The sequence below is a fragment of the Cucurbita moschata genome, unplaced genomic scaffold (genome assembly GCF_002738365.1).
Source record: "Cucurbita moschata cultivar Rifu unplaced genomic scaffold, Cmos_1.0 Cmo_Scf00007, whole genome shotgun sequence".
NCBI classification, from domain to species: domain Eukaryota; kingdom Viridiplantae; phylum Streptophyta; class Magnoliopsida; order Cucurbitales; family Cucurbitaceae; genus Cucurbita; species Cucurbita moschata.
In genome coordinates, this window is record NW_019268523.1 from 5,314,330 (window position 1) to 5,329,789 (window position 15,460).

Sequence of the window (15,460 nt, forward strand, 5' to 3'; positions counted from 1 at the left end):
GATCTCTCCTGATTGCTTATTTGTATTTCTTCTCCCCAATATTGAGTCACTTACTAATTATTTCTTACAATACTAAGTCTGTGCTACTCGGCAAAATAAAGGTGTCTCTGTACAGTTGCCAATTTCGTAGTGAAGTCCATGAGATCAAAGATAGGGTAGTTACATGCACGTTGTTTTCTAATTGAGACTATATCCGAATGAGAGCAATCATGAGAATAGGATGACTAAGAAAGACTTAAAAAGAATTAAAAGTCATACATATACCAATAAGGTGCATCTTCCTTTTCTACGGCTTAATCATAAGAACTCTTAAACATGTTTTGTCCTTACTCACATTAGTACTACCAATTTGTGGCTCGAAAATTTCGAAAAGCAAGTTGTTTTAAATCAGTGACGTGTTTTAAACATAGCAAATAACTCAAAGCACCAATGTCTAAAACAGGCAACTTGTAACTCTTTCCACTAAATACTTGTCAGCGAACCCTCGTTCTCCTAGATAGCCTATTAACGAGTTGTAGCCCAACGAGGCAAGCCTACGGTGTATGTATACATGCTTGCCTAATGGATCCATGTGTGCATACGTGGGCTATATGTAGGGAAGTACCCTACCCAAACTAGAAAGTAGAGTCCAAGGTCATATCATGATATCTTTAAAAGAACAGATCTCACCATATCGCATGTATTTGCATTTCTCTACATCAATGGTGGGATCACTATCGAGTATTCTTACTATGCTCAAATCACATGCTAATCTTATTTTCACGTTGCAATGAAGGCCATAGAACCAGAATTTGGGTACTTACATTCCTATCTGATCGGTAGCCTTTAATTAAATTTATATTTTTGAAACGCCGTTAAAAAGATTAAATATACTTTTAAAATTTTTAAATCAAAGATATTATTGGAAGTATATTTTAATTAATTTAACATAAAATTAACTTCTCTAATAGTATAATCCACTTAATCTCATTTTTTCTTTATACACAGCACCAAATCTAATTTTGAAAAACATATCATAAAAAAGTCAACAAATAAAAAAAAATAAAAATAAAATAAAAAGATTGTCCAGCTAAATAAACGTTTAAAACGTGCCACCAACTCCTAAATAATAAACTTATTTAATTCAAACACATTAATTTACTAATTTCATATTTCATCGAATTCCAAATTTCAAAGAAATTTATATGTCCCTTAATTATATTATACGGTAAAGAATTAAATAAAGAAAAACATTAACAGATCGGTACGTGGTGACGAAGCCACGTGGGCTAACGTTCCCACGTAGTTGCCACGCGTCATTGATCCATTCAAAGATTCAGCTTCCAGTTTTCTAATGAACCGCCCACCACCGCCCCCACCCCCCAATTTTATTCCTTTATTTCTTTTCAAACCATCCAATAATAATAATGGGTTTTGTAATTAGTAGTAAAAGATTTAAATGCATTTTTAATATATAAATAAATTTTAATAAATTACAATACACTTATGATAAATTTATAAAGTGTGTAATATATTATTAGTACACTAATATTATATTTTCTTACACCACACGCCAAAATTTGTTTTAATATTTATAAAGATTCGAATCTCTAATTTTAAAAAAATAATTTAAATTTCTTTCCGCTTTGAAAAACTTATAATATATTATTTTGTTAAAGAAAAAGAATATATAATTACCAATTCAAAAAAGGGTAACCAAAGAGGTAGAAGTTATCATCTTTCCTTTTACAGCTTTGTTGTTATGACATTTTTAATTCTTAAAAGTTAAGTGAATCTTTTTTGTTTCTAGTAGAACCCATATTATCGCTATCATCAAGGAGGAGCGATTCTCGTACCTACGAACGTTCAGTATCAATGTGGTCTATTGCCTTCGTAAAAAAAAAAGATCAAGACTAAGGAATAGTTGGAGATCTATAATTGACCTCACACAATAATCGTATAACTCTAAAAGGTTCATTGTGTTTCAAGGCTCTATTCTAACCCTACCAACTCGTAGTCATATAAGTACTAATGCAGGCCCTGTCGATCTGAGTAGGTTTACTAATAAAATTTAATTGATAATCTCTGAATAGTCCCTTATAACACAAATCATTACTAAAATATTAAATAGACCTTCGACAGTTGAGCTGATTCACGATTAGGAGTTGGTTGGCAAATCCCTAATCATCTCCATATAGCAATGTAGGTATTTATATACATACATATTTAAATGAATTTATTGAAAATAAAAGTATAAGTTCCACTTGTCTGTTTGCACTTTTGCACCTCAACCTTATCTTTATTTAAAAATCATTTGAAAAATGATGAGTATTGAAACTACTCGATAAGCATTCTCCATGCATGCATACATATGGCAATAATAAGCAAAATTAAAGAACAAATCTTTTTTCAAACGTAGGGTATTTCGCTCATGACTTGTCTAAGATCGTCTAACTAGACCTCAATCCATACGTTGGAAGTCATCTCTAGAAATTCATGGACCATCTATAATGACTTATAAAAGCGCTCTAATTCTATGTGGAAAACCAAATAATAAACAAAAATATACACCTTAGTGCATTAATGTGTCCCTCTTTCACTTGGTATCACATGTCCATAAACTTCTGTCTTGGCTCGTCCTCAAACCACATCCTATTGGAAGAGGTTTTGCTTTACTATCATTTGTAACAATTCATGGTCAAGATTTAAAATGCAAATTGGGCACTTACTACATTCTCGTGTACCCTACGACATGATCATATCACTTACTTATCTTGAAGTGTTTGTAAGAGTGAAAACTATTTCTATAGATCAAAACTGTTATATTTTGTTCTTGACATGATTTTTAAGAAATTCACTCGTCATAGAATTGCTCGAAACTAAACATATTAAACTATAAGATTGCCTAATTTAGTTTGTTTTGGATTTGTAGTTACGTTTTATGTTTTTGAAATTGAATTGTGTTAAATGAATGATGTTTACAAAATAGTGATTAATTATGAGAGTTTTGAAGCTCCAACCATTAAAAGAATTTAGCAATATTGAAAAAAATGGATAAAACGAGGTTACATTCCATTTCACAACAAGACATCCAGTACTTTCTTTCCTCCTTTTTGACCAATCACATTCAACATTTTTAAACCATCAAATTTATTCCGATTCATTTTCATCCACACAAATTCATTTATCAACACCACATCAATTTAATTCGGATCTTATTGGTTTAATTATGATCACATTTATATCTATCGGGTATAATATTCTCTTTCAACCAATTAAACTATATTATAACATCTCACATCGGTTGTACAAGAGAACAAAGCATTTTTTATAAAAGTGAGTGAAAATCTCTTTCTAGTAGACGGTTTTAAAACGGCTTTAGAATAAAAAAAAGAATATTGGGTAACCCTCTTTTTTTTTTTTGACCAATCGCATTCTCTATTTTAATATAGACATTCTTGCGCACACATTCAACGAACCGCTTGAGAAAACTTGTTGATATTGGTAATAAATTCATTCAACGTTACCCGACATGATTTGTAAAAGTCCCAATTTTTACTTTATTTTTTTATAAATATTTTAGTAATTATATATATATATATTAAGTAAAACTTTAGTTTTATCATATTCAAATATTTGATCTTTGTTGATATTGGTAATAAATTCATTCAATATAACCCGACATGATTTGTAAAAAGTCTCAATTTTTACTTTTTTTTTTTTGTAAATATTTTAGTAATTAAAAAATCTTTTATAATATATATATTAATTAAGTAAAACTTTATTTTATCATATTCAAACATTTGATCTTTTAATCGAGAATATATATGTAAGCTGTGATGTCCCACAGTGGTTGGGGAAGAGAACAAAGGGTGTAGCATACACGTTTTAAAGCCTTGAGAGGAAGCCCGAAAGAGAAAGTCCAAAAAGGACAATATCTACTAGCGGTGGATCTGAGTAGTTACAAATGGTATCAGAGCCAGTCATCGGGCAATGTGTCAGCCTTCTCGTTGTTCCTCGAAGGGGGGTAGACACGAGTCAGTGTGCCAGTATGAACACTGAGCCCCAAAGAGGGTGGATTTGGGGGCGATCCCACATCGATTGGAGGAAGGAAAGAGTGACAGCGAGGACGCTGGGCCCCGAACGAGGTGGATTGTGATGTCTACATTAGTTGAGGAGGAGAACAAACCACCATTTATAAGGGTGTGGAAACCTTCCTCCAGTATAAGCTTTCTAAAGCCCTGGGGTAAGGAGAAAGCTAAAAAAGAACAATATCTGCTAGCAGTGGATCTGAGCCGTTACATAAGTTGCTCGAACTATGTTAGGTTCGTAATTGAATTTTAAACCTTGCGTTAAACTTTAAAAAAAAAAAAAAAAATCAAGATTACGTCAAGTATGAAACAAAAGAGAACAAATATGAACCAGTAGTAAAATAAAACTTTGAAACATTTGAATGTCAATATCATTGACGAGTTTAAACATTTTCTCTTGTGATAAATCGTATATATTCAATTTAGTCGAACTAAATTTTAGTTGATAAATATGGTCAAGCGAAAAAGTGTTTCGTAATTATTAATATTTGAAAGATAGAATTGCTATCGACTACATACAGCATTGCGGGCGGGACGGTGAAAGATGGTAATCAAATTCAAAGAATGAGGTGAAAAAAATGTGTTGGTCATGTAATAAACTAACGAAAAGGATAAAGCATATTTTTCTTGTGATGATGCCAAATTTGAAAATGTATTATATTCAAAATAAAGCTTATAAAACTTTGTTAACGCAAATTAAACATTTTATTCATCGCTTCACATGCAAAAGTATATTCCAATTTTAACCTACTTTTTTTTTTCTTTTTCAATTTTAAATTGTTATTGGAATATTGGTATAAGACATTTTTTTTAAATTATTTATTTATTTTATTTTATTTTATAATAATCTAAAGATCTATAAAAATATTTTTAATTTATTTAATTTCATTTTTTTTAGTGATTAATAGTTAAAACCGCGTACGCCAAAATAATTCATTCCCATTTACACAAGAAAATGCCAAAATGTTGGAAATATCTAATTTGTCCAAAAAAAAACAAAAAGACAAAAAGATAAATAGACAAATAGCATTTAAGATTGTGTTTTGTTTTGTTTTGTTTTGTTTTTTTATTTTATAATAATAATAATAAAAAGAAAAAGAAAAAGAAAAAGAAAGTGGAGTATTTGGTGTGACTTTCTTTTAAAATACGCAGAAATTTCATGAGATTTTGTTGTTGAAATAAAAATAAATATAAAAAGTTTTTTTCAAAAAGAAAATAATAATACTTGAGGTTGCTTGTTTTTTACAATAAAGTTAAATTTAAATGCAAGTCCCTTCAAGGTTGAATTTAGGTTTATTTCCAACTAATTAATATACCTATTTCGTTTAAAAATAAAATACAAACCGTAATTACCAAATTACCCATCCAAATAAATCAACGCAATGATACAATCTATCGTGAAATTTGTTAGATAGAAATATTATAATTAACCAAGTAGCGATTAGAGATACGACTTTCTTGCTGAGAATCCGTGTGTACCTAGAGAATAAAAGAGGGTGTAGAGGGAGAAAAATTCTCGTGAGCTAAATAGGAACGGGGACATGAAATCCTTGCCCGTGATCACATTGTCCCTCGTTCCTACCTCGTTTACCTTTTTCTTTTTTTATTATTACTATTATTTTTATTATCGTCATCATATATTCATTATAATATCTATAATATTTAAAATTCAAGTCGAAGGGAATGAGCTATTCTAATATGGTTGATTGTTAAGAATGAGAAATAAAATTGGATCGAAGACGTGTATTCTCATTAATATTCATAACCTTTAACTAGGATAGGATAGAAGCTACCAACTAGTACCTACAAATATAGAAAATATAAATCAATTAAATATTGAGAATAAAATAACTGTCCATCGAATCATAAAAGAAAAAATATTAAGATATAATATCTGAGATATATTCCATAATTAATATATTTTTCAAATATTATACCGAGAACTTAAAAAAAATTATATTTAAATAAAAAATTAAAATTAAAGTTTTATAAAATAAAATAAATAAAAAAAAAGGGTTAATTTAAGTATTTACTATTAGAATAATTAAAAAAAAATAAATGAAGTTATAAAAGAATTAAAATGGAAACATCCATCCCATGGGGCTGGCCACTCTTTTATCGTTATCCCAAAGCTTAAGAAACGACAAAAAGAGGTGGGGATGAGAGGATGATGACAAGTGTCACCCACTGATAATTTGAAACAAAATCAGAGCCGTCGCTTTTTACACGGTTTCTCCTGTCCTATGGTTGCATCCCTCGTTAAGCTAACTCTTCCTTCATTTCCTCCACTTGTCCATAAATAAAACCCTATAAATACCCTCTCAATGTTCCGTTTCCCCAATAAACCCAAACAAAAATGAAATCCATCTCCTCCGCCAATTCCGCTCCCTTCCTCCACTTCCATCCCATCTCCTCCTCCTCTCGCCGCCGCCGCCGGCCACCACTCTTCACTGTAATGGCCTCATCAAGAGGAGCTGACAGCAACAGCAGCAACAACAATAACTACTATGCGAGCGGGAAGCTTGTGGACGAGAGCATGATCGTACTCCGGAAACGGATCCACGAAATCAAGATGGTCGAGCGGAGCCACGAACCCCCTTCCGATTGGCTCGATTGGGAGAAACGCTGCTACTCCGACTATGATTCACATATCTGTGAGGCTTTGGGCTATCTCCAATCCCACTTGATGAACACCAGGCCTAGCGTTGCCTTGGGAATTCTCCTTCTTATTACTCTCAGTGTTCCGCTCTCCTCCGCTGTCATTCTCCACCGCTTCATCGACATCGCCGCCGCGCTTCTCGCCGGAGTCCGTCTTACTTAACTGTTGCATATAACCGATACCATAGAAATCCACACGCCGTCGTTTTGAGGATGCTTGTTTTTCTATTATAATTTCTTTTTCTTTTTTTTTTAAATTTAGGGAGTAGTTGGTCTTTGTACAGCTTAGATCTCATTGGTTGTATCGATTTCTGTTATTTTATATAAACGGTCAAGTTTCCATTTTAATTAAATATAAATTAAATATAAATTTTTTATGATAATTATCACCGCTAATTTTCCTTTAATCCTTTTATTATTATTATTATTCTTTCCCTCTCTCTCCTCTGTAGTTTGAAATCTGTCTACGTCAATGAATCTTAAAAAATTAAGAAATATTATTAAAAACAACCGGAATTATTATTTAAGAAATAATTACAGAGTTTTCATCATTTGAGGTACGTAATGGTCACAAGATTCCCGTATCATATTTTATACTATGCTTTTCCATATTTTAACTTATTCAACTCACTTTATTTACTTTTAATATTTTTTTTTATAACGGTTTATATGATTTAATAATCTCACTAATTCAGATTACTCAATCAAAACCATTAAAGCTGCTTATTTTTTTAAATTGGGTTAGAAATATTTTTAATAATACCAACTCCGCTCTCAAGCTTGTAATTAATGTTTGTGATAAGCTGTAACTTTAGTTATTAATGTTAACGTATTACATTTAAAAAATAAATATAAAAAAAACTAACCAACCCAACTCAAAAACAGTAAAATGGTGGGTCTCTAAAAAAAAATTGATGAAGGTTAAAATTATTTTTTTAAAAAAATTATTATTCTTATTAACGATTTGGTAATAAACAAAACTATTCGTTTTTTTTAAACCAAAAACAGAATATTGTTTAATCGGTCAAATGTAAAAAGCAAGACAACCAATTTTACCGAACTTTCTAATTTTGGTTACACAAAGCGAAATTCTATTGGACAAATTTGGTTAAATACTTTTTAGTGATGATGTGACATTACTTACCTAGACAAAAAAAAAATATATATATATATATATATTAAATAATTTATATTATGTTATGTCATATTAAAAAATTATTATATGGGTACATGAGGTAATTAAATGCTTAGGGGTTGTGGGGATGGCAGGAAGGTTGACCGAGTCATGAAAGTCAACTCAACTGCCAAATTGGGATAGGTTCTATTTATGGCAGTCTCGTGTTTGGTTGGATGTTATTTCTATGTTCCATGCACATTTTGACTTTTTGATTCTGTCCTTTGTTCTAGATTTTTATTTTCTGTCCTCAAATGTCAATTTGTTTTGTTTCTAGAACTGAAATTAGAGCACGAGTATTATGTGCATCTTTCTTTTACATATTCTAAGTTACTCCCGTTTTATTTGTATATTCTTCACCATCGAAAATGCGTAAGAAACTGACGGGAGGTGGTGGGTTTAGAAATATCTCCTCTTTTTCTTCTGTTTCTAATGGGATCCTTCACTGTCTTGTCTAAATGACATGGATTATTATTACGTTTTCCTTGTAGGTTAGAAAAATGAAATAGAAGAGGGAACAACAAGGGTTAGAGTACGGGATGATCTAGAAGAAGTTTCATTTATTCACAACATTATGACGTTGATATAACAAAATGATGACGTGAATTCTTAAATAATTGGCACAAAATTTTCAAAATTGTACTTATGAGACAAAAGGGTCATGGACAGTTGGCATGTTGGACCCTACATAGGCATAAAGTTTTGAAATTTAAATAATATGACTAAATCATAATTGTTGTATGATATTGGAAAAGGCAAAGTTCGAAAATTGGGGAACTTGGTTGCCAATGAAATCAGGTGCACATGGCCAAACAAGTGTACCTCTTAAGCAATTTAAAATCCTCCTTAATTCAGCCAACTTAAGTACAAATATGGACCCACCAGTCCGTTCATACACGTTTTGATCCCTTTTCCTAGTTGGGCTAACATTCTCTAATACGTTGTCTGGACGTCCGATAGGGATAGTGACCGTCGTAGTATTATGATAAACGTCTGTACCCATTGTAAATGGAGAAATTTTTCGATGCATGTAACATATAATTTCTCCATTTACAATGGGTACAGACGCGTACATTACGAAAAAGAGGAATGATTACTATGTTTATCACAGTACTACGACTGTCACTATCCCTACCGGGCGTCCAGACAACGTATTAGAGAATGTTAGCCGAATGAGCCAAAGGAGTCGATAGCTGCAGGAACGACACGTGGCAAGGGAAGGAGCTGACGCGTGCGCGAGAGTCACGTTCCGAGTCAAGGCATGGACTTCGGGTCGAGTGGGAGTATCGCGGGTCCTGTATTGGGTCGCATATTTTTGGGTCGTTATTCGTCTGCGTGTTTGGGCCGTGGTATCGTCTGGGCTTCTATTCCTGCAAAGCGTTTGGGTCGAGGTTCTTGGTGGACTTCGTGGTTGGGCTTAAGTGGGTTATTAGATGGAGTCCAACCCGGGTCCGAGTCGTTGATTCAAATTTAATTCAGCACTATTTACTTCGTCTCAATAATTGTACTCTCAAGGAAACGAAAAAGATTCCTCCATCAATGAATGATTCTGATATTTTCTTCGTAAGCTTCCCACTCTTATCCTTGGATTTTTCTATGAATTTCCGTGGTTTGTTTCCCCTCTTTCCGTCTTCAGCTCGCGATTGAAGCTTCCCGGATCTCCTTCTTCGGTGAGTATTCTCTCTGATTCTGTTTACTTTCTTCTCTACTTCAATCGGAGTTTACTTTCTTCTCTACTTCAATCCAACAGTTTCTGATTATTTCCGTTGCTTTCAATTTTGCTGACAATTTTAGAAACCCCCGTTTAATCTTTCAACGCAGTTTCTACTTCTGTTCATCTGATTACCTCTGAAATCCATTCCGTTGTTCTGTTCTTGTTGTCTCCTCGTTGTTTTCGCTTACAGATTCCGATTGTAAACCTTCCAATTTCTCTTTCACTCAGTTGGTTGTTCTATAATTTCTCCGAAATCGAGATGGCTGATTACTTCAGTGTCGGAGATCGAAACGCGGTCAGGTCGAGTAGTGAAGATCTGCTTAGCGCGATTATGCCATTAATGAAGCTTCTCTCCCTCACAGCTATAGGGCTATTACTTGCGCATCCAAAAATCCAAATGATCCCAAGAGCAACCTTAAGGCTCCTAAGCAAACTTGTTTTTGCACTTTTCTTGCCCTGCCTAATCTTCACCTATCTCGGTGAGAGCATTACGCTTGACAATATTGCTAAATGGTGGTTTATCCCTGTAAATGTTGTGATCAGTACAGGGATTGGATGCTTTCTAGGGTTTTTGGTGGTCATTCTCTGCCGCCCCCCTCCTCACTTGATCCGATTCACCATTATCTCAACTGGGTTCGGTAACACAGGGAATCTCCCTCTTGCCATTGTTAGCTCTGTTTGTCATACTGCTGATAATCCCTTTGGTCCTCATTGTCACTCAAGAGGGGTTTCTTATGTTTCCTTTTGCCAATGGGTTTCTGTTATTCTTGCTTATACTCTTGTATATCATATGATGGAGCCTCCAATGGAGTTTTATGAGATTGTTGAGGAAGGCACTGAGATTGAAGAATTGGTTGAGAGTAGTGATAATGATGTAAGTAAGCCACTCCTGATAGAAGCCGAATGGCCTGGAATTGAAGAAAAAGAAACTGAGAATTGTAAAGCTCCCTTCATTGCTAGGATCTTCAAGAGCATTTCAAATGTTTCCCAGTCTACATTTCCTGATCTTGATCACTCCAGAGATAGTTCTACTACTCCGACATACCCTGAATCGATCCGGTGTTTGGCCGAACCGAGAGTTGTGAGGAAGATAAGAATTGTAGCTGAACAAACTCCTATACAGCACATTCTCCAGCCCCCAACCATTGCTTCTTTGTTAGCCATCATTGTTGGTTTAGTGCCTCAAATCAAAGCATGCTTCTTTGGCTCTGAAGCTCCACTATTGTTCATCTCCAATAGTTTAGAAATTTTAGCTGGTGCAATGGTGCCTTTTGTAATGTTGATCTTGGGCGGTATGCTTGCCGAGGGACCTAACGAGTCATCGACACTCGGCCTGCGTACTACAATCGGTATAAGCATCGCAAGACTCTTGGTCCTTCCTGTCCTAGGAATCGGGATCATCGTAGCTGCGGATAAGCTGAACTTTCTAGTTCATGGTGATCCAATGTACAAATTTGTGGTTCTATTGCAGTACACAACACCAACTGCCATATTGGTAGGAGCAATTGCGAGCTTGAGGGGATATGCAGTGAGAGAGGCCTCAGCTCTGCTGTTCTGGGAACATGTATTTGCCCTCCTCTCCCTATCTCTTTATATTTTTGTTTACTTTAAGGTTGTTTTATAAGGATGATTGTTGTTTCCTCCCTGTCTTACTTACCATCATGCCTTCATTTTTAAGGGAATAATAATGTTCTTCTCCCTTATCTTTGCTTGTATAGCTTGGTTTAGAAACTGGTGATATGTGAAGTTGTTTGCTTTAAGCTGCAAAGTCTGCTTGAATTGAGTCTCTGATACTCACTTCTTAGGCTATAAATTAAAATTTCTAGACCTCTGAACTAAATGCATTCTTAATCTCTCTTCTTAGGCTATATGTGTTAGACTTTGACAATGGGCGTGAAGATTTTGTTTCCCCTTCTCGATTTTTTTTTTGTCATTCATATTTTTGTACACTTACTAGGGTCGGGTCGGGTGTGAGATCACTTTAGTATTGAGTTTGTGGTTTAATCATGAACCGAAAAATGATCGGACAATGTTCGTTTGATTTTGTACTCATCAAAAGAATAATAGTAGTCTGATCTTGAAGGTCAATAGATGTTTGATCTTAAACATGAAAATTGATCGATTATGAGATCGATAGATACTAGATCTTAAACTTGAAAAAAGGATGATTACGGGTTTTCTCTTAAACTAGAAATTTTTGAATCGCTATAAATTTGTGGTATCAATTCTTCCTCTCTACACTCTATAATTGCTCTTCAATTATTTTCTTCAATTATTTTATTTGGTGGGTCAATTGTACAAAATAAATATATTGATGTGACAATTTATGAGTAAAAGCTAAAGAGCAAAAGTGATATTATTTACAATTATTTAGATAGAATTAATATTACTATTTATTTTATCTCAAAATATTTAGTTAAGAAAGGAAGGACACCTACAGATGTAGATTAGCTTAAACAAATTCAAGCTTGACTTCTAAATGGTGGTTTAAAGATGCAAAGAGGCTTGCAGAACACAGTAACATAATGCGACAGATAACTAGACACGAACCGTGTCTAGTAAAGGCAGTTGTGACAGAGATAATAGTAGAAGCATTAGTCTCAATTGGTCGTGGACATAGGTTAAACCAAAAGTCCAACCTTGTCTAAACAATCTAGGTTAACTGTTAAGTAGTTCAGCAAGTTTCTATATAGGAATGGTTAGAGGGCTTGTCAACTCACTTCTAATTGTGAATTAGCTCCGAAGAGGGACAAGGGCGTGTATAGTGACGATAATTTTAGAGATCACTCGTAGCAAGTTCTATGATAATGTGGGGATTGGTAATCAATCTAGTATGATAAGTGGAAATCACTACAAGGGGAGTAAGATTCAGATTACCCTGTTTAAGATTGTTTGAGATTCAAATCACTGCACAAGCAAGGTCGATCATGTCTAGCTTGAATCATTTTTGTTGATCAAATTCAGATTACCCTGTTTTGAGATTGTTTGAGATTCAAATCACTGCACAAGCAAGGTCGATCATGTCTAGCTTGAATCATTTTTGTTGATCAAATATCTCAACACAAGAACACTTGTTTGAGATTTGAATCGCTCCACGAGCAAGATGGATCATGTCGAACTTGAATGATTCTACATGCAACCTAAACTACATAGAATTGCAAAGAAACTTAGACATTGGCTAAAAAATGGACAAAGACTCCTTTTACTGTATTTTCCATGTCTCCTTACAAATACAACATACATGTCTTTATATAGCCTCAAAATGAAACTATTAAAGGCATTCCAAGAGTTTATCATTCCTATTTTATTGTCATAATTAACTATGGTGTAGGTGTAAATGTAATCTAAAATAAATAAAAAGTCTGAAAATACATTAATTAAATACAATAACTCTAAATTACTCTAAATTATAATCCTCCCAAAATTTATAACAATGAAACTTCGTTCTTCTTCAATGTGGCATGAATTGAAATATCTTTTGATAATTTCAACAACAGTTTCTCCACATCTTCATTGAAATATATTGTATAAATTGATGTCTCTTAGTTCATAGCACAGTAACTCTTATTAAGAACCTATCATAGGGATATGAGTATGTAGCAGTTCAAAATAGTCCTTCATGAGCTAGAGTAGTAAAGTTGTGCCAGAAATACGATGTGTTATAGTGATCCCTCGTATGGGTAAGACCAAGGAATCCACAACTATTTCTTGGTAAAAAATTCACCTACAAGGGTGAGAGACCACATGAGGGTAGTAGCTTGAGAAGTACGAGGGTTGCCCATTCATAGTTGAGATGACATTATGTGGCCTATTAGAGAGTTGTCAGTTAATCCTTTGTAATTGACCAATTCGAGCAATATTTTTCATAATGTTTTAGCAGTTTCGGAGTTAGGAATAGTTAAACATCGCACCTCATAAATATTTGACATTTGAGCGAGTGACATGGACAATGAAATGTTAGTAGGTTAATGCTAAGTGTGCCTAAGAGCCATTCAAAACTCCCCAAGGAAATAAACATTGCTTAAAGGGAGTTGAGTATTGCGCATCGAGAGTTATGGATAGAGCAAGTACAAACAGAGAGTTATGGCCTTGAGGCTAATTGTAGTAAGAACCCAAAGGGTGCAATGCAGCTCATTTAGAGCCATAGAATTGAGTTGGTTAACTCGAAAGTCAACAACCTAGACACGTGGTAACTAGTCTTATAGGATTTGATTAGAGTTTATAGGCAGGATGCATACTGAATAGTTTATACTTGTTCGTGCTTCTTTTCTATTCCAAATGATTTGTATGATAGGTATCGTTGGTGGGAGCGCTCGGGAGCCATGCAGTTGCTGGAAAAACTATAGATCTTCAACATCTTGGTCTAGTGGTCTTTTGTCGTGATTTTGTACCCTTGTTATGTTTTTTTTATTTGAATTGTTTGCGAATTTAATATCTTCTAAAATTTAGTGTGCTTTGAATTCATATATAGTGGTCTTGTTTTAAAAATGAAAAAATTTATTGAGTTTTTGTTACACCGAGTCAATGCGTGATTATCCATAATTCGAAGGGTCGAAGAGAAAATTGTTACATAATACACGACTAGTAAATAACTAACTTCAACCATCGTGTACAGTTTAAAATATCATCACTAGCCCAATAGTACATGTTACGCTAGCACTCACGACAAGTAAGAATTGAAGACTATAGCACACAGAGAGTTAGGGCAGGAGATCTGCATGAACCAACCAACCAAAGAGATTTGAGAATGCAACTAATACTAACCACGTATGCAAGTTTAGAAAAACTCTTCGTGGATTGAAGGAAGCACCAAGAGCTTGGTATGGTAAGATTATTGAATTTCTTACTCAAAGTGGTTATTCAATTGGGCACGTGGACTCAAGCTTATTCGTGAAATTGTCAATTGTGTTGGACTACGTAGACGATTTAAAAATATTTTATTTTAACGATTACTTTTAAATAAATAATAATATGTGAAAAAATTTATTAAACATTAAATTTTAAATTCTAAAACCTATTTGACAATAAATGCTATATCATTATATTTTTACAAAATTACAAAATATTTGAATTAAGCCCTCAAATTTAATTGATTTGAAATACCACAAAATATTGTCCAATCAAATTTACCGACACCATTTGTTGTTGGTTAAATTTAACAAGAAAATATGAGTTTCATTTATAACCCATAAATTTTTAAATGTTTCTATTTTTAATTTTTAAAATTTAAAGTTTGTTTCAAATAATTGAGATATTCAATTTTATTAAATTTATAAATAAAATCCGTCCAAAAAAAATAATAAAGATATGATAAATTCAATTTTTGATGCTATAACATTCTATTGCATTTCCTCTGACTTGTTAATTTATTGCTTTTTAAGAGTGAAAGTTATCTCCTAACTTTCTTCGAAGGACAAAAGAGTCCGAATATAATATTTTTTTTTAACTTTTAGGTCAAAATATCATAATTTTAATTTAATTTAATATTTTATGTGCTTTCATCCACTGTGAACCATTGATTTGGGAATATGCCCATAAATTTAAAGTTTGCAATTTTAGGGAATAAGGATAGAACCTCAGGGGATAACCTTGACATTTTACCAAACAATAAGTAGACGAAAAAGGAGGACCCGACGTTATGCCCTTTATCCCCCTGCCAAAAAAAAAAAAGGCCTGGATCCCCTATTTCTTTTTTTTATAGGAAAATAAGCCTACCCCGAGGAAAAAAAATGTGTCTTTGAAGGCTATTAGGGTCTTTAAGCCCTCACCCAGCACCTATTAGTTCAATCAACATATATTTTTAAATAGATTTGACTCTTTATCGGGTCATAAAAACCCACTTTA

At 33.4% G+C, this 15,460-nt stretch overlaps 2 protein-coding genes across 3 annotated transcripts; both read left to right on the forward strand.

Annotated features, from left to right (window-relative positions):
• Positions 1-6,408: 6,408 nt before the first annotated feature.
• Positions 6,409-7,076, forward strand: LOC111445338. Its single transcript, XM_023083652.1, has one exon. The coding sequence runs from the start codon at positions 6,427-6,429 to the stop codon at positions 6,889-6,891; it is 465 nt and encodes a 154-aa protein (XP_022939420.1). The 5' UTR covers positions 6,409-6,426; the 3' UTR covers positions 6,892-7,076.
• Positions 7,077-9,417: 2,341 nt separating this feature from the next.
• Positions 9,418-11,451, forward strand: LOC111445095 (protein PIN-LIKES 2). 2 transcript variants are annotated; one of them, XM_023083322.1, is made up of 2 exons: positions 9,418-9,572; positions 9,807-11,451. In XM_023083322.1, the coding sequence occupies exon 2, from the start codon at positions 9,876-9,878 to the stop codon at positions 11,238-11,240; it is 1,365 nt and encodes a 454-aa protein (XP_022939090.1). In that variant the 5' UTR covers positions 9,418-9,572; positions 9,807-9,875; the 3' UTR covers positions 11,241-11,451. The 2 variants fall into 2 exon arrangements, with proteins under 2 accessions (XP_022939090.1, XP_022939092.1); XM_023083324.1 differs by having other exon boundaries at positions 9,845-11,451.
• Positions 11,452-15,460: the final 4,009 nt, after the last annotated feature.

Bases quoted from the DNA above. Each gene is read 5' to 3' on its own strand.
- LOC111445338 (XM_023083652.1), top strand. From the start codon at position 6,427: ATGAAATCCATCTCCTCCGCCAATTCCGCTCCCTTCCTCCACTTCCAT.
- LOC111445095 (XM_023083322.1), top strand. From the start codon at position 9,876: ATGGCTGATTACTTCAGTGTCGGAGATCGAAACGCGGTCAGGTCGAGT.